Source organism: Lolium rigidum, chromosome 2 (assembly GCF_022539505.1).
Source record: "Lolium rigidum isolate FL_2022 chromosome 2, APGP_CSIRO_Lrig_0.1, whole genome shotgun sequence".
NCBI classification, from domain to species: domain Eukaryota; kingdom Viridiplantae; phylum Streptophyta; class Magnoliopsida; order Poales; family Poaceae; genus Lolium; species Lolium rigidum.
This window is the reverse complement of record NC_061509.1, coordinates 208,326,095-208,349,877: the sequence shown is the minus strand read 5'-3', so window position 1 is coordinate 208,349,877 and position 23,783 is coordinate 208,326,095. Positions and strand designations below refer to the sequence as shown.

The window sequence follows — 23,783 nt, the reverse complement described above, 5'->3', positions numbered from 1 at the left end:
TTGCTCTTCATGAACTTGTTTATTTACAAGATTCCTATGCATAGGAAGCATGTTAGACTTAAATGTGTTTTGAATTTGCCTCTTGATGCTCTCTTTTGCTTCAAATACTATTTCTTGCGAGTGCATCATTAAAACTGCTTGAGCCCATCTTAATGGCTAAAAAGAAAGAACTTCTTGGGAGATAACCCATGTGTTATTTTGCTACAGTACTCTGTTTTATATTTGTGTCTTGGAAGTTGTTTACTACTGTAGCAACCTCTCCTTATCTTAGTTTTGTGTTTTGTTGTGCCAAGTAAAGTCTTTGATAGTAAAGTAAGTACTAGATTTGGATTACTGCGCAGAAACAGATTTCTTTGCTGTAACGAATCTGGGTCTAATTCTCTGTAGGTAACTCAGAAAATTATGCCAATTTACATGAGTGATCCTCAGATATGTACGCAACTTTCATTCAATTTGAGCATTTTCATTTGAGCAAGTCTGGTGGCCTAATAAAATCCATCTTTACGGACTGTTCTGTTTTGACAGATTCTGCCTTTTATTTCGCATTGCCTCTTTTGCTATGTTGGATGAATTTCTTTGATCCATGAATGTCCAGTAGCTTTATGCCATGTCCAGAAGTGTTAAGAATGATTGTGTCACCTCTGAACATGTTAATTTTTACTGTCCACTAACCCTCTAATGAGTTGTTTCGAGTTTGGTGTGGAGGAAGTTTTCAAGGGTCAAGAGAGGAGGATGATATACTACGATCAAGAAGAGTGAAAAGTCTAAGCTTGGGGATGCCCCGGTGGTTCATCCCTGCATATATCAAGAAGACTCAAGCGTCTAAGCTTGGGGATGCCCAAGGCATCCCCTTCTTCATCGATAAATTATCGGGTTCCTTCTCTTGAAACTATATTTTTATTCGGTCACATCTTATGTACTTTACTTGGAGCGTCTGTTTGTTTGTTTCTATTTTTGTTTGTGTTTGAATAAATTGGATTACATCATGCTTGTGTGGGAGAGAGACACGCTCCGCTGGTTCATATGAACACATGTGTTCTTAGCTCATAATATTCATGGCGAAGTTTCTCCTTCGTTAAATTGTTATATGGTTGGAATTGGAAAATGATACATGTAGTAATTGCTATAAATGTCTTGGGTAATGTGATACTTGGCAATTGTTGTGCTCATGTTTAAGCTCTTGCATCATATGCTTTGCACCCATTAATGAAGAAATACATAGAGCATGCTAAAATTTGGTTTGCATATTTGGTTTCTCTAAGGTCTAGATAATTTCTAGTATTGAGTTTGAACAACAAGGAAGACGGTGTAGAGTCTTATAATGTTTTCAATATGTCTTTTATGTGAGTTTTGCTGCACCGGTTCATCCTTGTGTTTGTTTCAAATAAGCCTTGCTAGCCTAAACCTTGTATCGAGAGGGAATACTTCTCATGCATCCAAAATACTTGAGCCAACCACTATGCCATTTGTGTCCACCATACCTACCTATACTACATGGTATTTTCCCGCCATTCCAAAGTAAATTGCTTGAGTGCTACCTTTAAAATTCCATCATTCACCTTTGCAATATATAGCTCATGGGACAAATAGCTTAAAAACTATTGTGGTATTGAATATGTAATTATGCACTTTATCTCTTATTAAGTTGCTTGTTGTGCGATAACCATGTTCACTGGGGAACGCCATCAACTCATTGTTGAATTTCATGTGAGTTGCTATGCATGTTCGTCTTGTCGGAAGTAAGGGCGATCTACACTGAGTTGAATGGTTTGAGCATGCATATTGTGAGAGAAGAACATTGGGCCGCTAACTAAAGCCATGATTCATGGTGGAAGTTTCAGTTTTGGACAAATATCCTCAAGTCTCTAATGAGAAAAGAATTAATTGTTGTCAAATGCTTAAAGCATTAAAAGAGGAGTCCATTATCTGTTGTCTATGTTGTCCCGGTATGGATGTCTAAGTTGAGAATAATCAAAAGCGAGAAATCCAAATGCGAGCTTTCTCCTTAGACCTTTGTACAGGCGGCATAGAGGTACCCCTTTGTGAAACTTGGTTAAAGCATATGTATTGCGGTGATAATCCAGGTAGTCCAAGCTAATTAGGACAAGGTGCGGGCACTATTGGTACACTATGCATGAGGCTTGCAACTTATAAGATATAATTTACATGATGCATATGCTTTATTACTACCGTTGACAAAATTGTTTCATGTTTTCAAAATCAAAGCTCTAGCACAAATATAGCAATCGATGCTTTTCCTCTATGGAGGACCATTCTTTTACTTTCATTGTTGAGTCAGTTCACCTATTTCTCTCCATCTCAAGAAGCAAACACTTGTGTGAACTCGTGCATTGATTCTTACATATTTGCATATTGCATTTGTTATATTGCTTTGAATTGACAATTATCCATGAGATATACATGTTATAAGTTGAAAGCAACCGCTGAAACTTCATCTTCCTTTGTGTTGCTTCAATACCTTTACTTTGAATTATTACTTTATGAGTTAACTCTTATGCAAGACTTATTGATGCTTGTCTTGAAGTGCTATTCATGAAAAGTCTTTGCTTTATGATTCAGTTGTTTACCCATGTCATATACATTGTTTTGATCGCTGCATTCACTACATATGCTTTACAAATAGTATGATCAAGTTTATGATGGCATGTCACCCCAGAAATTATCTTTGTTATCGTTTTACCTGCTCGGGACGAGCAGAACTAAGCTTGGGGATGCTGATACGTCTCCAACGTATCGATAATTTCTTGTGTTCCATGCCACATTATTTATGTTATCTACATGTTATATGCACACTTTATGTCATATTCGTGCATTTTCTGGAACTAACCTATTAACAAGATGCCGAAGTGCCAGTTCTCGTTTTACTTGCTGTTTTTGGTTTCGTAAATCCTAGTAACGAAATATTCTCGAATCGGACGAAATCAACGCCCAGGTTCCTATTTTACCCGGAAGCATCCAGAACACACGAGAACCGCCAGAGAAGGGGGGCAGGGCCACCACACCACACCCCGGCGCGGCCAAGGGGGGGGCGCGCCCCCCTATGGTGTGGGCCCCCCGTGCCACCTCTTGACTTGCCTCTCCGCCTATATAAAGCCCCTGACCTAAAAACCTCGGGGCGTTCGACGAAAACCACAGAAACCTTCCAGAGCCGCCGCCATCGCGAAGCCAAGATCTGGGGACAGGTGTCTCTGTTCCGGCACCCTGCCGGAGCGGGGAAGTGCCCCCGGAAGGCTTCTCCATCGACACCGCTGCCATCTCCACCGCCATCTTCATCACCGCTGCTGCTCCCATGAGGAGGGAGTAGTTCTCCATCGAGGCTCGGGGCTGTACCGGTAGCTATGTGGTTCATCTCTCTCCTATGTGCTTCAATACAATAATCTCATGAGCTGCCTTACATGATTGAGATTCATATGATGATGCTTGTAATCTAGATGTCATTATGCTAGTCAAGTGAGTTTTACTTATGTGATCTCCGGAGACTCCTTGCCCCACGTGTGTAAAGGTGACGAGTGTGTGCACCGTGTGGGTCTCTTAGGCTATATTTCACAGAATACTTATTCACCGTTGAATGGCATAGTGAGGTGCTTATTTATATCTCTTTATGATTGCAATGTGTTTGTATCACAATTTATCTATGTGCTACTCTAGTGATTTGTTATTAAAGTAGTTTTATTCCTCCTCGCACGTGTGCAAAGGTGACAGATGTGTGCACCGTGTTAGTACTTGGTTTATGCTATGATCATGATCTCTTGTAGATTGCGAAGTTAACTATTGCTATGATAATATTGATGTGATCTATTCCTCCTACATATGCATGAAGGTGACAAGTGTGCATGCTATGCTAGTACTTGGTTTAGTCTTTTGATCTATCTTACACTAAAGGTTACTAAAATATGAGCATTATTGTGGAGCTTGTTAACTCCGGCATTGAGGGTTCGTGTAATCCTACGCAATGTGTTCATCATCCAACAAGAGTGTAGAGTATGCATTTATCTATTCTGTTATGTGATCAATGTTGAGAGTGTCCACTAGTGAAAGTCTAATCCCTAGGCCTTGTTCCTAAATACCGCTGCGTTATCGCTGCTTGTTTCATCGTTTTCATTGCGTTACTACTCGCTGCATTACTACTGCTTGTTTACTCGTCCCGGGCAAAGCACTTTTCTCGGTGCCGTTGCTACTACTTATTCATACCACCTGTATTTCACTATCTCTTCGCCGAACTAGTGCACCTATTAGGTGTGTTGGGGACACAAGAGACTTCTTGCTTTGTGGTTGCAGGGGTTGCATGAGAGGGATATCTTTGACCTCTTCCTCCCTGAGATCGATAAACCTTGGGTAATCCACTTAAGGGAAACTTGCTGCTGTTCTACAAACCTCTACTCTTGGAGGCCCAACACTGTCTACAAGAATAGAAGCTCCCGTAGACATCATAGCTCTTGGATGATCTTGACTTATGTCACCATGATTTACTGCTTGGTTTGGTTTGGTTTAGTTGGATGGATGAACTAGATGAATGTGAGCTACTATGGTGTTCTTGCTGGTGATCTTGTTGTTCCTGAGAAGTTCATCCCTATCTACTTGTTACTGTGCTATTTATAACACCAATGGATGTTGTGCTTGGTCGACATCACACCCTTGGTTGTGTGTTGTGGTGTCCTCCCCTGGTTTCACCATGGTGTGTGTCATGGAGAAAAGATCTATGGCCTCACTTTGTCTTAATTTAGTTGGGACTTGATCCCCCGCCAGAGCTTATCTTGTAAATTCTCATTATTTTCACTGTCCAAGTAGCTTTGCCACTTGTTACAAGACAAATATGGTTCTTTTCCTTGTATATGTTGCAGGTTTCAAGTGGATCAAGAATGGAGATGATCAAGTGAAGATTTTTAGAAGACTTAGTCTATGGAAAATATTCTATGGTGTAATCTTTCTTTTTATTCATTCATTTTTACTTTGTATTTGATCCTATTTATTGTAATATCAATGAATTGTGTAAAGACAATGTAATATGTGTGATTAATCAATAAACCTCAAGTTTTCCTTATGAGCTCTTTGTAATATTTATTATTCATTTATGGAATGTGTTGTATAAATGTTATATTGGTTTGAGTTATGAATTATGAATTCATTTAAACTATTGTTTACTTATATTCATATATGTTTCAAATTCAAATTCAGATGCCAATTCAAACTCCTCTCCAAAACCTGGCTTTCAAAAGATATCATGTCGAAATTTATAGCACTCCCATCACTCTAACCCTAATAGCAACGAGAGAGAAACCTCGATCCCTCTTAGGTTTTATGCAATTAAGCGCGAAAATTTCCCCCATTTTGCTATGAAATGCACAACCCTTTTCTAAATCTACCCCGCGTTTGTCCTAAGTTATGGGATGTTACACATGGCGCCATACAACTACACCTCCGTGCACCTATCCATCATCACAAAGCTGCAACCGGGGATCCAGTGCGCCATGCCGCCGAGACCCGCCGCCGTCCACGCGGTAGATGAAACACCGCTCCACCTCTTGCTTCCTCCATCTAGCACCTGCTCCAGGAGACCTAAGAGGGACAACGACACCGAAAGCGCCACCATCTTTTGATCTAGGGTTTCCCCCAGAGCAGCCCGAGCGATTCGACTGGTTGCAACAACGATGCTTTCAACAAGGTAACAACGCATAGACACTGTCATTGCCCCGGAGCTCAGTTTTCACCGGCATCCACGCATAACTCGCAGCTAAGACTAGATGTGGGACGAGCCCCACGGATGCAGATCGAGCCCGTAGTCCCGCCGCATAGACTATCGGCATTACCGTGAAACCGCAGCCGCCTCAGCCCGCGCCGTCCATCACCCTTGTCGCCCAGAGAACGGAGGCCACAACCACATCCACCGCTGATACGTTGCAAACGTATCTAGAATTATTGATGCTCCATGTTTTTTTACACCAATTTATCTATGTTTTGCTCATACTTCATTGAACTTTTATACATTTTCTGGCACTAACCTATTAATAAGATGCCACAGTTCAAGTTCCCTGTTTTATGCTATTTTGTATTTTAGAAAATGAAATATTCTCAGAATTGGACGAAACAAAAGTCGAAGATCTTATTTTTCCGTAACGAAGACGAAGTCCGGAGAAGAGATGAAGGGGGGCCACAGGGTGGCCAGACCATGCCTAGGCGCGGCCTGGCCCTGGCCCGTGCCTAGGGCTGGTCTGTAGCCCCTGGCAGCCACCGACCTTGCCCTTCCGCCTATAAATACCTCCCGACACAAAAACCCTAAATCAATCGTCCTCCATCCACGAAAAGTTCCGTAGCTCCGTCGTCGTTGCAGACAAGATCTGGGGGACAGAAGTCTCTGTTCCAGCGCCCTGCCGGGACAGGGAATTGCCCCTGGAGCCATCTCCATCGACTCCACCGCCATATCCATCTCCGTTGCTGACTCCCATGATGAGGAGTGAGTAGTTCTCCCCCGAGGCTGAGGGCTTTACCGGTAGCTATGTGGTCTATATATCTCTCCATGTATGATCTTTATGTGATCATGAGCTTTGTAATCTAGTTGAATAAGTAGATGTTATTCTTCAACTATTGTGCTACTCAAGTGGTTTTATTATGTGATCTCCGGGGACACCTTGTCTAACGGTGTGAAGATGACAGTGTGCACACCGTGTTTGTTCCTTAAGCTTAATCTATAGAAATACTTATGAATTGTGGTGACTAGTTAGTACCATCTTTGTATGCTCAAAGTGACAGCATGGGGTCTCCATAGATTGGGAATGCGAACTTTAAGGAATGCTTGACCTACGCAATGAATTTATGTTTATTATCAAACCGGAGAGTGGTTCAGAGTAGCATAGTGAAGTGATAAAATCTATGTATTCAATTATGGTATCATTGTTGAGAGTGTCCACGAGTGAAAGTATGATCCCTAGGCCTTGTTTCTAAGCATTGAAACATCGTTTACAACCAGTTCTGCTACATGTTTGCTTGCTGCCATTTTTATTTCAGATTGCAATTATCACTCATAATCATCTATATTACTTGTATTTCACTATCTCTTCGCCGAACTAGTGCACATATACACCTGACGTGGGCATTACCCTTCGGGTAACGAATGTTGCACTACCTCTTGCGGCCCAACCAGGGGCCCATGAAGGCACTCGATGGCCAGGTGGGCCTCTACGTCGGTTCCTAAGAAGAATTCTTGAAGAACAAGAAAAGAAGACAAAGAATACAAGGAAATTTTAGACCTAGGACTCTTGTTTGATAACTGATGTCTCGTGTCAGCCTACATGATTCCATCTACCCTAAGCCCCACACGGAGGGCATTGCCGAGGAGTACCCTCGACAATTGGCGCCGTCTGTGGGAACCATGTTGGCACAAGATTCGTCATCGGAAGATTCGGCCATGTCGTCGGCAGCTTCATCGACACCACCGGCGTCGCCACCGGCATCTTCATCGCCAAGCTCAGGGAATTCGATTTGAATCGGTTCCTTCGAGTTCACCCCGCACAGCGACTCATCCCGTTCGACCTTTTCAGATCTGCAAGGAGGTTTGAGCATGACGTTTGGACGTGTTCATTGCAACATCAACGCGGAAGGAGTCCTTCGGCTGCCCAAGTCGTTCGCCCCTAGATCAGCAAGGAAACCGTCTCCATCGGTTGAAGGATCGATCGTGTCATCATCAATCGATATATCGACTGGTTTAACGGACTCGACGAATTCGTCTTCGCCATCAACCCCTCGGTTGATATCCTCAATGTCGATTGGATCCGATGACTCCATGTCATCCGATATGACCTCGTACTACTGCTTGAACTACGACACCAGGCACGGATTGGGATCAAGCGATACACCGTTCATCTGCAGCACCAGATATTCGTCGGAAGAGGAAAGTATCGATAGCGCCCTCAAGATGACCACCTGGAGAAACGGCGCGTCACCAAGTCTACGCTACCCTCAACGCAGGAAATGCGGGGAATGGAGGTAAAGAAGGAGATCGCACCCCCCGCTCCGGCAGATGACGTAACTATGAAAACAGCGCTAGTAGCAGTGATTATACCATCGCGGAGGAAGAGTGGGTAGCAGCTCGGGTGGCCGTAATCAACAATACGCCGCTTCCTGCCGGAACTTTGGTTGGAACCCTCAATGCTTATCGTTCTATTTTGGAGAAAAATTAGGAGCGACTATCGAACGAGCAGGCCACCCTCGAACGGCGTTTACTAGCAGCAGATCAATCTAGTGAACGATGGAGGGCCTCACGAGGAAGTGAGTCTCGAAGTAGCCAAGGTGCATGGAAGCATCGATCAAGACTGTCTCGGCTTTCGGAGGATAACGCTAGAGAAATTTATCCAAGTCTTTCATGACCACGGACACTGCGGGTATGTTGAGGCCAAAGACCGTCGAAGGAGCAACCGCCAACCTTGCCGCATACATGATCAACCAGCAACCAGCACCCGAAGGTCCTATGGCCCAAGCCCATCGGGGCGCCCTGGAAAGCCTCGCGATCCTGGGGGATAACTTAGTTCCACGGAAAGAAAAATCCACGCTTCAAGCTAGCGGTTCAAAGCACCGTTCGAGAGACGCTTGGGATGAAATCACTCAGAGTAGAATCGACAGAGCCAGGCGACGGCGAGCGGCAAGGGGAGAGTACGACATTGATGATTCCGAGGAAAGCCAGGAGTATGACGGCGAGATGAGGGGAGCTGATTGCTTAAGTTATAAGATCCACGAGACAATGCCGCCCAAAAGGTTCAAACCTACTCCTACTGATGCCGCCAAGTATGACGGGCAACAGGAGCCAAGGTCTTGGATAGATGATTATCTGCAGACCGTAATCTTACACAAGGGAAACCAAATAGCGGTGATGCAGTGCCTGCGGCTCTACCTGAAGGACTCAGCACGAGGCTGGCTTAGAGGCCTGTCGAAGGGATCCATTAAATCATGGGACGATCTGGTAGATGCTTTTGTCAAGAATTTCTAGGCAACATATAAAAGGCATGTTGGAATCGATGAATTACGACATTGTCAGCAGATGCCGAGGGAGTCGATGCGTACATACATCGGGAGGTTCACCAAACTCCTAAACGCTGCCGAAGACGTCTCTGCCGACACAGCAATCGACGCCTTCAGCGATGGTATTCGATGTGAAACCTACATAGAGGAACTTGGGCGTAAGAAGCCGAAGACCATAACCAAGTTGATGGAAATCGCCAATAGTTGGGCTGATGGCGAGGATGACGTGCGAAGGCCTCGTCCACGCAGCGACGAAGACGACGACCAACCGAGGCATGATTCGGGCGGCTGAAGAGATCGCCGCAAGAAAAGGAAGGACCGTGGACACGATGACACTAACATGGTAGCCGCAGTATACTCTGATCGTCGAGATGATCGGTATGATGACAGACGAGATGATCAACATGAAAATAATCTTAGTAACTCTAGGAATCGTGGCAACTACAAACCGCGGCCTTCAAGGATCCCAGAGTTGCCTTTTGCTGAACAGATAAACGCTCCTTGTTATTTACACGCGTACATCGACCCTAAGGATGACAAGAAGAAGTCGAGTCACTTGCTCAGGGATTGTCGACAGTTCATTGAGATGCAGAAGTTCATCCAACAACAGCAGCCGAATCCACCACCACCGCCACCACCTCAGCACCAAGTTCAGCAGGTACAGCCTCGCAACTCCAACAAGTCCTTCCCTCCACCACGGCGACAGATGAGCATGATTCACAGAACTAGTGTTTCGAGGAGGGAGATGAAGAAGCTCACCCAAGAAATCAACCTAGCAGAAAGTATAATGGCCAATATTCCAGAATATATCAACTGGTCATCTCAGAGCATTCTGTTCAGCAGAGCAGACCACCCGATGACAATCCCAAAACCAGGTCATGCTGCGTTAGTAGTTGAAGCACAAATTGGAGGATTTAATATGAGCAAGGTCTTTATGGATGGTGGAAGTGGATTAAATATGATATTCCTGAACACAGTCAAAAATATGGGAATTACGATGAGGATGCTGGAAGAAACAAACACTTGTTTCCATGGGATCCTCCCCACTTTACCGGCGTACTCTCTTGGCAAAGTTTATTTGAATGTTGTCTTTGGGAAACCCGATAACTTCAGGAAGGAAAAGATCGAGTTCGAGGTAGTAAATTGGGAATCACCGTATCATGCTATACTCGGGAGACCAGCTTATGCCAAGTTCATGGTTGTGCCACATTATGCGTATCTCAAGCTCAAGATGCCAGGGAACAATGGAACAGACATCATAGTCTATGGAAGTTTCTCACGCTCAGATAACTGTGACCGCGAGTTTCAAAGGATTGCTGCCAAGTTTGGAATAAAATAGGAACCTGTCGACTTCCCTTCCAAATCGTTAGCACCTGACGATAAAGAAGACGAGCGCCTCAAGAAATTAAAAAAGAAACCGGATGATCCTGCTCCGAAAGTTTCGGCAGTCGGGTCCTCGGCAGCTGATAGCAAGGCCTCTGCTGAAGACAGTAAAACTCTAGCGCTTGCTGCAAGTAATCCTGCTAGAATCAACGACGCCTCCAAAGCCACCGGCACATTAGACAAGATCTAAGATAAGAAGAACCCTCCTCCTGTTGTCAAGTCATGCATCGGTTGAAAGCAAAGTTGCAGATACAACAGGTTTCGCAAAACCTGCAACATGAGCTGATCACTCAAAGAATTTGCTGCCGATAAACTTACATATACATCATAATACAGATGTAGCACGAGTAATTAAGATTTACTCTATTCATACTAAAAATTGCCAATGGCACTTAAACACAATTAAAAGCAAAAGGGAAGTACATATATACACCTTCCGTCGAATCAATGCACCCGAATATTCGGGTGCAACAAGTGCTAAAGTATTTACATTACAAGAGCATAAAATATTTTTCAGGACTCTCCTTCTAGAACCTTTGAATTCTGTTCCAACCTGTCAACCACAATGGTAGAAGGAATATGAGCCTTGGCAAAAAGATGTCCTACATCGCCATCGGCAGTTGCAATGGCCATCAGCGAAAGCAGATTGAGCTCCAGCAACAAGTTGTGCACGGACCAAGCTTCGGATCTTCCTGACGTTGCCGAATTCAAACATCAAATCTAGTAACGTAGGAGGAACCCCATTTAGGGGGAACATAATCTTCCACATTACTCTTAAGATAGTATGGCACTTGGTGAAGAATCGGTGCACTTGTTGCACTCGATCTTGGAAGTTCGCGACAGTAAAAGCTTTTGATTGACTTCCCCAGAAGACCTCATCCAAAGATGCAAGATGGGTCAAGGCGTTTACGCGCTCATGAATACGCTTGTTCTCTTCCGTTAAGTTCAAAGCTATGACTACAGGAAGCAATGAAGGAAGACAAGTCAAGAGATTATCTTTCAAGAAGTTAAGGAACAGAAAGTGAGGACACTTACAATTCAAGCTTTCTGTGGCTTTGTGCAATTCAGTGAGGGCATATCGTTCTGCGTCGGCGGTCAGTTCACCCTTCTTCTTTATAATAGCGGCCAAGGCATAAATACCACGCATATCTTTCTCCATCTGGGCGATCCGAGCTTTCATGCATTGGAGGCGATCACTTTCAGAAGAAGCACTCGAAGAACCTTCGGTAAAGGAGGGTACAGGAAATACCTGCAAATTTATGGCATTGAGAACACAATGGAGTATATGAGCTCATCATTGGGATTCACTCCCATCGGGAGCGTGCAATTAAAAGTATTACATCAATAGGGTATTGGCAACATTGCCAATACGGAATTCGTTACAATCAAAAGGTCTTATGACAGGAAATTGTTTCAAAACAAGCAAGATTACAATTCAACGAAAAAGAAGTCAAGGAGCTTGGGTCTAATTTAACAAGCTTGGGCCAGTAGTTTATTTGTTTATCGAAACCAATTCAAGAAGCTAGCGAGCACATTTGAGCGCTGAAGTTTTATGAACACTTAAGTCAATAAGTCGCCCATCTTGTTCCTTTGGCAGCTCCTTGGTCATTTGTTCAATATTGGCTTTGAAGCCATGACCCATCATAAGTTGAAAAGCTAGGAGAGCGCCGTAAGTGCATGAAGTGCGTTTGAATACCTAGATAACTTCCTTCGTGTCGACAGCAAAAGCATCCGTTAGCTGTTCCAGAGTTTTGTTCTGGTCGACCTTGGGAAAAATCATCGAGTGCATCCTCGCCATGACTCCTTTATTCTTCTGGAGAAGGGCTTGAATAAGTTTGTGAGATTCAAGGGTCAGTGACAAAGCGTTGGCAGGAGAATTATCCGGAAGCTTGTCCAAGGCATCAGCAGGGATATCGGCAGCTCCTGCAAAAAACAAAAAGGAAAAAATTCATTAGCCACAGTTGAGTCGAGAAAGGGGGAATCGAAAATAAGTCAACGATAATTACTGAGCAAGGCAAAGACAAATTGGTGAAGAAGATCAGCCTTCTCATTCCTTTGAGCTTCGGCAGCAAGCTTTGAAGTTTCTTCGTCCTTCAGCTTGTTCTTCAGCTTCTCAAGTTCCTCCTTCAAAGAATCAACATTTTGGCGGGATTCGGCAGCCATTTTAATTGCATTTTCAAGCTTTGAAGAAGCAGACTCAACTTCTTTTGCAGCCGAGCTTTATCAGCTTCAAGAGAAGTAAATTGGGAGGCGAAGACCTCCAGGGAAGAAATAACCGCTCGAAAATCCAAGAAAAATGAGAAAAGATGGCTATTAACAAGCGGTGAAATAATTCTCGGAAAATCTATAATCCGATGAAGACCCACTCGGGGGCTGCCAGAGACGAACATATTATCAAAGCAGGAAAGGCTTACAGGTTTTTCAGGAGGAGAAACTGTAACCACAGCAGTCGAAGGAATCTCCTTCCCTGTGGAAAGGGAAGAAGCTATTGAGACTTGAGCTACAGGGGCTGTAGTAGGAGCCGAAGCTTCCGAGGCTGCCGGGGCTGGCTTGCTGGAGCTCGTCTTGGCCTTCTTTGGTGGAGGTTCTATGAAGCCCTCATCACTACAAGTATGTGAATTAGACAAAATGGGAGCTGGATACAGACGAACTTTATCAAAGTCAAACTTTGGAGTAAGTACAGAGGACTTACAGATCAAAAAGATTATCTTCGTTGGCAAAGCCGCCGGACGATCTCTTTGAGGGTAGCACGTTGGCCTTCTCCGCAGCTGCATCAACAAAGGCAGCGCGGTCAGCATCGTCATCATGGAACGACTCCGCCGTATCACTTGTGTCATCAGCGAGGGATTTAGGATCTATGGAAAAAACTTCAGGATTCATCGGGTCATTGTCTTCATCTTCTGGATTTATATTTCCTTCAGTATGGGATTCTACAGGAATGGAAGAATTTCTTTCTTCAGGGTTGTCAACCGACATATCTTTAAAATGTTCGGGAGCTATCAGGATCTGTCAAAAGAATTAAGTAAGGATATTGAAAATCGTAAGTTTGGAAGCAATAAATTGAAACACACACAAAAGGGAAATTACCTCGTTCGGTGGATGATCGGCATCGAAAGGCGATTGAAGAAATATAAGTGGAATCGAGTATTCTTGACTAAAATGAGTCAGGCGCCTAACTTCATCAAGCAGTTCCTTCTCGGATAGTTCAGCAACGTTCACTCTAGTCTCGTCCTTGGGGCCTGAATACAACCACATCGGGTGGGCCCTACACATAATTGGTTGGACGCGATGTTTTAAGAAAACTGCGGCTACCTCGGTACCTATCATGGTTTTGCCATCGGATTCTTTGATCCGAAGAATTCTCTCGAATAACTTGTCGACTATTGGTTTTTCTTCGGGTGAGAGAATATTCTTCCAGGAGCTCCTAGGCACGGCCTCGAGGACATCGGTAAATCGTGGGAGTTGTGTGTCGGCTGCTGATGAATCTTTGATATAGAACCACTTCAACCTCCATCCTTGGACGGATTCCCTCATTGGAAAATTGAAGTAATTGACCTCTTTGCGGACGACGAACCCAACTCCGCCGGTGACGAAGGACCCACTACTCTATTGTATCTCTTCACGAAGAAGATCTTCTTCCACAAACCAAAATGAGGTTCGATGCCCAGGAAAGCCTCACATAGGGTAATAAAGATAGCGAGATGGAGGATCGAATTGGGGGTTAATTTCCACAGTTGGATCTCGTACACACGATGGAGACGCCGGAGGAATTCATGGGCAGGAAGGGAGAGACCGCGATAAAGAAACGATCAGAACATCATAGTAAAACCGGTGGGGGGATTGGGGCGTGAAGCCGCACCTGGGAGAATGACGTTCCCCTCATCAGATGAGATTATACCAAGGCTCAGAGCCCTCTTCTCATCGCGCTTGGTGGTTGTAGAAACTGGCCAATCACTGGGCGCAGGTCCAGCTGTGGAGCTCTCCGGCGCGGGCGGCGCAGAAGCTGAAGCAGAGGCATCCGATACGCCTTTCCTCGGTGCGCTTGGCGAAGCTTTGATGGCGGCGCCGCTAGTCGTACCACCGGTGGCGAGAGTGAGACTCCTTTTCTTCACCATCGCGAGATCTAAAGAAGGTTTAAAGAACGGCGGTGGTGGCGGCGCAGCGGTTGTAAGTAAGGAGGATGAGCGAGGAAGAAGGGTTGCGAAAAGAAAGCGTGGAAAGGGTAAAATCTGCCCTCTGCGATTATATACTAAAGGGAGTTCGAGATTGGGCGGCCACGTGTCTTTGCCTTCGATTTATTAAAGGATCTTTTTCATCGTTGTACGCGGAAATCGAGGAGATGTCTTGATAACTGCACAAATACTGGTCATTCCCCAAGCTGAACTGCGCAGAGGCAGGACGGGTCCGCTAGGTCATGTCTTGTCAGTCAAATAGCAGTAGTGGCTACGTCATCAATGACGTCATGAGAGGTATCGACTTTGCATGGAGCATCCGAAGGAAATTAAAACTATCGAGTGGATCGGCTTGAGTCTACACACATATGCAAGCATCCGTGCTTAGACTCGGGGGAACTCCCATCAGGAGCGCTGAACGCGCACCTGATAAAATTTAGACTCAAAGACTTTCTTGCTGGTGATTTGGACTCAGAGAAAAACTGGAATATTTGAGTGGTTTGGATTGAGTCTGCACTCGGTTGCAAGCATCTGCGCCCAGACTCGAGGGCTACTCCCATCGGGGGTGCTAAACGCGCACCCGATAAAAGTTATTGAATTGAAGCAAAATTTGTGTGGTCCAGAATCATGCCCAGGGACGTGATTTTGTGTAGGGTAGTGTTGTTTTGCCATCGGCAGTTAACCAGCAAAGCTGAGCACGTTACTCGATATCCTTTACGTACTAAATATTATTTGGAAAATTTGAAGTCCCGATATAAATGTATCGGATGATCTTGAGAATTTGCAGAAAACTTCGGCAGAATAAAGCATTCGAGTAGTACAACTTGAGTCTACGCACGGTTGCAAGCATCCGTACCTAGACTCGGGGGCTACTCCCATCGGGAGCGCTGGAAGCGCACCCGATAAAATAAGATGCTACTATTACAAGGAGATCAAGATTTGTCGGTTAAGGCAAAATATTCGACAGAGGACATGCTTTTAGTCCCTGCCCGAAGTATCTTCGGCCAGTCACTGGGGGGGCTACTGACGTGGGTATTACCCTTCGGGTAACTAATGTTGCACTACCTCTTGCGGCCCAACCAGGGGCCCATGAAGGCACTCGATGGCCAGGTGGGCCGCTACGTTGGTTCCTAAGAAGAATTCTTGAAGAACAAGACAAAAAGATGAAGAATACAAGAAAAGTTTAGACCAAGGACTCTTTGTAACCTAGTCGTACCTGGACAGATCTCTTGAGACCTGGCTCCCAATATAAGGGCCATGAGAGGGGCTGCCGAGGGACACACGCAATCATAGTAATCATAGCCACCGCAAGTCTAGAGCTAGGTCCCTACAGAACTTAGTCTCTCGACGAGATCATAGCCGAAACCTTCGGCACCCCATTGTAACCCGATATTTTCATAATCAAGATCAGACAGGCAGGACGTAAGGATTTTACCTCATCGAGGTCCCGAACCTGGGTAAATCGCTCTCCCCGCTTGTTTGATAACCGATATCTCGTGTCAGCCTACAGGATTCCATCTACCCTAAGCCTCAAACGAAGGGCATTGCCGAGGAGTACCCTCGACAACACGTGACAAGTGTATTGGGTGTGTTGGGGACACAAGAGACTTCTTGCATCGTAATTGCAAGGTTGCTTAAGAGGTATATCTTTGACCTCTACCTCCCTGAGTTCGATAAACCTTGGGTGATCCACTTAAGGGAAACTTGCTGCTGTTCTACAAACCTCTGCACTTGGAGGCCCAACACTGTCTACAAGAATAGAAGCGTGCGTAGACATCAACCGCCACCAAGCACAAACCACCACCGATGTCCGCCGCGCCGCCGCTGTTCCACCATGCCGCTATCCACCGGAGCCCCAGCGGCCGCACCACGCTGAAGAGTTGGCACACCATGGCACCCAGAGGAAGGACCACGGCCAAGCACGGAGGTCACGTCCTGGACCGAAACCTCGTGTGAGGGAATGACAACGCCTCGCCGCCATCGGCGCCGACCAGGCTTTGCCCGGCCGCGCCCTTCGGCGGCTGCGAGGGAGGGAGAGGGTGGGAAGGAGGAGAGCTAGGCGGTGCAGATAGGGTTTCCCTCCAGCCGCCACTCAGGGGCGATGAGAGGATGTTGATTTTCTTTTTTTAAAAAAGTATACCGTGGACTTTTGTGGCTAATATATACACTAAGTTAACTGTTTTTTTGTTGTGCTTTTTGCGGGCTGCCGTTGGATGCATAGCCACCCCAAACGGACATGAGCATCTAGCCCGTCCTCATGCCAGCACAAACGGCCTATTTCGAACACTTCTGATGTCTGAAATGAAGGCACCTTTGAAGATACCCTTAGACCATGTACAATGTGTGTTCGGTTCAAAGAATATTGTGTCAGAATTTGGAACCGGTCAAGTTGAGCTGCTATGTATGGAACCGGTGGTGGGACCCACTCCTGCATGCATGCATCTTGCTTTTCCCTCACAATTTTACAGCTAGGTCCCACAATTGCATGGAAGAAGCGAACCAACTTCTTGAACCGCATCTTGTGTCAGACTTTAGGAACCGATGCTTTGCTATGTATTGAACCGGTTCAAGAGCATGAGAGAGAAGGTTAGGAATCGCTTTTCTCATACATAGTACATGGTCTTAGGAGACAAAAACAGATAACTAATGGGGAATGCCCTTGGAGATGCTCTGGGCACAAAAACGAGGAGCGTCCGAGCAGGATGAAAGCACATAGATCACAGGTTTCCCCGAAGCATGCGAGACCAGCAGTCCTAACAATCGAACCTGTAGATTAGACCCTTCCAATCCTATCAAGAGTTTCAACCCAGCAAGCTATACCCTAGATCCAATGGGGCGCTGAGAAAGTAGGGTGGAGTGCACTCCAAAGCACACTTCCTCCGCACCAGGCGTACAAGCAATCCACCGGGGACACTGTTTCTGGGTCTCCATCTCGCTGTCAGCTTGTCGCCGTCGTCGCAACACACTAGCTAAGCTCGCGTGCTCAAAGGATGACACGCGAGGCGCGGTTACAGTATTGTTCGGCCCCTTTGGGCACGCACGCTGCATACTTGGCGAAAACGGGAGTGTCACCGGTAGTGATGGGGTCGCTCAGCTTGCCAACCTCACTCAACAAGGAAGCTCCATGCCACGACGCCTCGGTTGATCATGCTCTTGCTTGAAGCGATGCATTTGCTTTGTCGTCGAGTGCAGTGGCATCCTGTGATGTGAGTATTAATAAAACGGCATTCACCCGGAATCGCATGATCCCAAGCTAGCAGCGGTGGAGTACTGGAGTGTGCCGAAGCTCGAGGCAGCAGCACACGCCGGCGGCAAGTGGACGGGAAGGATGAAGGACTTCGTCGGGCTAGGGCACCTGTTCGTGGTGAGCTTCCTCTTCCACTTCTCCTCCTTCATGGTGCTCCCGTCGATCACCGACGTGACCATGGACGCCGTCTGCCCCGGCCAAGACGAGTGCTCCGTCGCCATCTACCTCAGCGGCTTCCAGAACGCCGTGAGTGCTCCCGCGACCTCTCGTCCCCCCGCCATCGCATTTCGCTGTAGCATTTCGTCTGGATTGGAGCTGCTTCACAGTGTTTGACATTGGCATATACACACGTACATGCAGATCACGGGGCTGGGTGCTCTCGTGGTGACTCCGATCGTCGGGAATTTGTCAGACAGGTATGGCCGAAAGGCCCTGATGACGCTGCCGGTGACCGTCGCGATTTTGCCGCTGTGTACGTATGTGCGGTCTGCAGTTTGATTCCCTGGTGAGGTTCGTGTGCAGCGTGCGCATTGAGATTTTCGATTTACTCTCCTCGTTTTGTTTCGGCAGTTATACTGGCCTGCAAGCGCTCGGAGGTGTACTTCTACGTGTACTACGTCGCCAAGATCGTCGCCGGGATTTTCTGCGAGGGCAGCATGCACTGCCTGTCGCTTGCCTACGTGGTAAATATTACAACTAGCGATTAGGCATCAGATATAGTACTCCAAACTCCATGCATATAGAGTAGACAGAATACGCAAATGAACTAGCATCACGTGAAGAGAAAGAACATAGTCCGTACCACAAGTCACCTTGTACCAGGAAATCCGATGAGTGGACCCACATGTCAGTGGATCAAAAGTGGACGATCCACCTAAAAAAATAGACGATCCAACCGCTAGTGCGTGACCGCTGCTGATTTTGTGGACGCAGGCCGACCATGTAGGAACTAGGCGGCGCGCGGCGGCGTTCGGGCTCCTCTCCGGCGTGTCGGCGGCCGGGTTCCTCTCCGGGACCGTGACCGCGCGGTTCCTACCGACCTCATCCACGTTCCAGGTCGCCGCTGCCGTCGCGGCGGCGGGAGCCATCTACCTCAGGGCATTCGTCCCGGATTCGGGCGCCGCGGTCTCCTTCGATGACGAAGCCTGCGATCCCCTGCTCCAAGGCTCGCCCTGCTCTTCTGCCACTTCTTCCTCCAGTTCTTCTGATGGAGAGCTGTCGCCGAGGCTCCCGCCCTACAAGGGCGTGCTGCCGTCTCCGTCCGACATGGTCGCGCTTCTCACTAGCAGGTCAGGTTTCTTGCTGAATAACCTCGGCAATTATTTCTTTTGGCTGCTGAACTGCCTGATACCGTAGTGTAAGTAATGTGTTTTTCTGGGAAAAGTCCGGTTTAAACATGGGTGCATGTGAACCCTAGTTGGAAATACATTTTCCAAATGTTAAAAAATTCTGAAATAAAAATATCCGGGTACGTACGCATGTTTTATGTGTACGTAGAAAGTTTTCGCGGAGAAACCATTTTTTTATTTCAGAATTAAAAAAGGCAAAATACGTCACATATATACTACTATATAGCCCTGCAAAAATTCACTTTTTTGCCGAGACAAAATAAAAAGTTTTTTCGTCACGAAACTCATGTCCAGGGCACATATTTGAGATCATCTGGGAAATTATTTTGTGTTTCGATTTTTAAAACATGTTTTGACATCACAAACGGAACTTTTCAAAAAGTGGGTTCACATGCCCCCATGTTCCATATATGCACACTCGTTTTTCCGTTCGAATAATAACTGCCAGTAATTGTACCAATGTTGTTCAGATTACACCTGATCTGTTGCTCTCGAATCCTATATGACAGCAGATTACTGGTACTAATAAGTAGCGTCTGCTGATGTGCTATTGCTGATCCGTGCAGCTTGACATTGTCAGCGGCGGCAATGATTACTTTCTTTTACAGTCTTGGTGAACATGGACTTCAGACTGCATTACTGGTATGTCTGTATTTTCTTTCACTGTCTCAAGTTAGCCATTTATTTGGATTTTTGAATAACAAGGATCAGACTTCAGAAATCCTAGATTTCAGCAAACATAGCTGCTTTGTGTCCTGCTGAATTAGTAAGGCCATTGTACTGGACTAATTCAGTTCTCCATTCTTCACCTAAATACTTCTTTCCAGAATTTTTTGCTGAACATAGTGTAACATTTTTCATTCTAACTATTAGTACCCCGTTGCAACTATGCACGCCTTCCAATGATTGCCGTGGAGTGTCTGTTTTCTCCCCTTATTTGTGACATTTAACTGATTGTTGACTTATTTGCAGTACTACCTCAAAGCACAGTTTGGCTACAGCAAGGACGAGTTTGCTAATCTACTGCTGATTGCGGGTGCTGCCGGAATGCTCTCACAGGTACCCATAGCATCGTAACTACAGAGCAAATTTGTGGTTGCGGGCTTGCAACATTGAATTTCGGCCATCTCAACGCTAGCTGCAGACCTGAATCTTTTAAATTACATTTCAAGGTTGCAATAGTTCCTGTTCAAATTATATCTGCATTTTACATTTTATTTGACTTAGGATACCATCTTTGCAGCTAACAGTAATGCCAGTCCTTGCTCCATTCATTGGTGAGGAGATGCTACTTATTATTGGGCTGTTAGGAGGATGCACCCATGTAACAGCCTTCTACTAAATATTTTCTGTTACTTGCTGATTATATTACGCACCATGTTTTCACATGCTAAATAATTGTCATACTGCAGGTTTTCCTCTACGGGATCGCATGGTCATACTGGGTACTTTCTATGGCATGCATTGACAATTGCTTCCTTATTTTTTGTTGCTTTCTAAATTTTGCAGTGTAACAATACTAGCAACTTACATATATAGGCAAGAGTCTATTTCTAGTTTATGCTTTCTAAATTTGCCTTAAACATCTCACAGGTACCATATTTTGCTGCAGCCTTTATAATTTTGAGTTCCTTTGTTCACCCATCTGTAAGCCATATTTTGCTCACATTTGTTCTCCTTTTATTTCCGAGAGATCCATTTGATGATGTTTTAAACTTCTGTAGATAAGAACGAATGTATCAAAAAGTGTTGGATCAAATGAGCAGGTAACTTAAATTAATTGAAGCTAGGTACTGATGTTTTTCATGTATTACCCAGCAGTTTGCACTTGTAAGTGTGCTCATGAGATCAATTGTTTGGTGTTGGCTTCCAGGGGATTGCTCAAGGGTGTATATCTGGAATTAGTTCGTTTGCTAGCATATTAGCCCCACTCATCTTTACTCCCTTAACAGGTAAGGGTGCATGAAATAATGAATGTAAGTGTTAATTTCCCAAATGGCATATAACGCAAAATAATTGTCTTGTTCTCTTGTGTCAGCATGGTTCCTTTCGGACACAAAGCCTTTTGACTTCAAAGGTTTCAGCATTATGGTTGCTGGTTTTTGTACGGTAAGCAGGAAAGATGTGGAACACCTTTGTTGACTTCTGTTCAATGCAATAGCTATGTACTCCCTGAAACTAAAGATTTTTTTTGTATGTGTTTTGCAGCTCATTGCATTTGTCATCAGCACTAGGATGCGTGGGGAAAGATGTGGAGCAAGCGAGAAAGTGAGCATTGTGCAGCATGAGCAAGCATGCTGAGTGAGTTATCAAAGCAATATGTAAACCGATCCCCATATACTGACACACAGCATGCATGAAGAATGAAGAGTATCGCGAAGCAATACACAAGTTAAAGTCATGTTTCCAGGAGAATGAATCATCTGTAAATTAAGGCACCTCTTCCTCCATCACACAGACGACGCAAAGCTGGCCAGCAGAGTGAGCAAGGCCAGACTTCTGTAAACTTGCTCCTGCTTGTACATTAGCACATACATACCTGACCGAACAACTTAACTGTAAATATCTTCAGAAAGGCATGACTGAGAAGCAGTTAGATGGCCAGGGTAAGCTCCACGCAAGGTTCTGAATCCAGATGCGTGGTTCAGTAAAATACTAGCATTAGAGCAACTCTAACATATCCCGTATATATCAAGCTATTAAAACGCGCATAGGGGGCGCCGAAAAAATGTTTTAAGGTGGCGCGCGCCGAATAGATGATTTGTTCCGCCAGAGCCCGCGGCACCTTAAAGCAGGTTTTCAGCATTTTAGCACATATGTATGATTTTGGATAACCAACTGTAAATATGATATCAATATAAACTAAATTATGAATGTTTTTTTGCGGGTAAATTATGAATGTTTTAGACATCACACAATACAACAATAATCCAATCTACATCAATAGTTCAAACCAAATAATTAAACAAGTAACAAATGGTTCGAATCACACATAATGTATAGGAAATCAAATGAATAAAAGTGGGCCACTATTTCCCATGCAACTACCCATGGACGGTGGTGCTCAATGAGAGCATCTCAAAGCTGGGTATGTATGTCACTCTCTTTAGTCAGTCGGTACGTCTTAAGAAATGCTTGGAATTGGTCTGGATTTCTTGTTGGTTTGACAAATTCCACAAATCTTCACAAACAATCTCCACGCATTTGATATCGCAGAAGAAATATATGAGACAGGTAGATGGGGTCCTTGGCAAAATAATCATGTATGAGCATCTGATGATCGAGCGCACAGTTCTGGTGATGTACAGACGGCCAACGGTCGATCCTCGCCGCTTCTTATTCTTTCGGTCCTCGAGCTCCTTCACGGCAAGGGTCACAATCATACTCTCGGCATCGTCATCGAAGAGCAAGTCCTCAACTTCCAAAAAAAATTGTGCGCTTGGACTCCACGATGAACTCATCTATGAAATAGGCGCAAATTTTTTATGTCAAAATAAAATTGCTTCAGTGAAGTAAAAAAAAGGGGGGGTATTTTTTGGTCTTCGACGACCTCCATGTCCGATGTTTTATTTTTATTTTTATTGACACCGCTTTTGCTTCGGTGAAGTAAAAAAAAAGGGGGTTTTTTGCTACAGTAAATAAAAAAACAGAATTTAAGGTGAAATTAGACATTTAAGCCGATCTAACGGCCTAGGGGGTTTGATCTAACGGCTGGGGATTTGAAGGCTGGGAAGTTTTGAACCCGGTATTGTGAGCACTACCCAAATAAAAAAAAACATAGCGAGTAGGCCTGGGGGCAAGCATCTTGGGTGATCCAGGCGTAGAAATCGCTGAGTGAGTACCCAGGGAGCTGCTGTATGCCGAGCTGGTCGGTGCGGAAGCCGTCGCCGCACACCCCGCGCGCCCGGATTTTACTAACTGGGCCGCAGCCCAACATCAGGTAAGACGGTTTTTCTTTTTCGTTTCTTTTTTTCTGTTGTTTGTTTTCTTTTTTAAAAGAATCTTTTTTAAAAATCTGAACATTTGTAAAATTTAAAAAATTCAAATTAAAAATAAATCACTTTTTAAAAATCTGAACATTTTCAGATTTGAAGATTTTTTAATTTGAACAAAAATGTATTTTTTTCTATGAACAATTTCCGAATTTGAACATTTTTGAATTTGAACAAAATTTATATTTGAACAATTTTCGAATCTGAACGATTTTCATATTAGAACAATTTTCAAATTTGAACAAATTTCGAGTATGAACGATTTTCATATTTGAACAATTTTTGAATTTATACAGTTTTCAAATTTTAGTAATTCTCAAATTTAACGTTTTTCGAATTTAAACATTTTTCGAATATAGACTTTTCTAATTTGAACAAAAGAAAGAATAAACAGAAAGAAAAGAAAAGAAAACAGAAAACGGAAAAAGAAAAAAAGAAAAAAAAGAGAAAAGAGAAAAGGAAAGCGAAAAACGTTAAATGGGCCAGGCCCAATACCCGACCAGGGTGTGCGGCAACCCGCATCGGCACCGACCTGGTCGGTGTATAGGACTGCCGGAGTACCCAACAACCTGCCATGTCATTAGCACGCACAAACATGATGAAAGCCCAT

The 23,783-nt window shown here is 44.8% G+C and overlaps 1 protein-coding gene across 1 annotated transcript; it reads left to right on the top strand.

Moving 5' to 3' along the window:
- The first annotated feature begins 17,873 nt into the window (after positions 1-17,873).
- On the top strand, positions 17,874-21,785 carry LOC124688039 (hippocampus abundant transcript 1 protein-like). Its single transcript, XM_047221754.1, has 13 exons — positions 17,874-18,078; positions 18,193-18,304; positions 18,403-18,515; positions 18,766-19,121; positions 19,748-19,823; positions 20,154-20,240; positions 20,425-20,505; positions 20,594-20,626; positions 20,775-20,828; positions 20,906-20,947; positions 21,055-21,133; positions 21,220-21,290; positions 21,390-21,785. The coding sequence occupies exons 1-13, from the start codon at positions 17,914-17,916 to the stop codon at positions 21,480-21,482; spliced, it is 1,362 nt and encodes a 453-aa protein (XP_047077710.1). The 5' UTR covers positions 17,874-17,913; the 3' UTR covers positions 21,483-21,785.
- Positions 21,786-23,783: the final 1,998 nt, after the last annotated feature.

Bases quoted from the DNA above. Each gene is read 5' to 3' on its own strand.
- LOC124688039 (XM_047221754.1), top strand. From the start codon at position 17,914: ATGAAGGACTTCGTCGGGCTAGGGCACCTGTTCGTGGTGAGCTTCCTC. The intron at 20,506-20,593 runs GTAACAGCCTTC...GTCATACTGCAG, and splicing joins TGTTAGGAGGATGCACCCAT to GTTTTCCTCTACGGGATCGC. The intron at 21,291-21,389 runs GTAAGCAGGAAA...TGTGTTTTGCAG, and splicing joins TGGTTGCTGGTTTTTGTACG to CTCATTGCATTTGTCATCAG.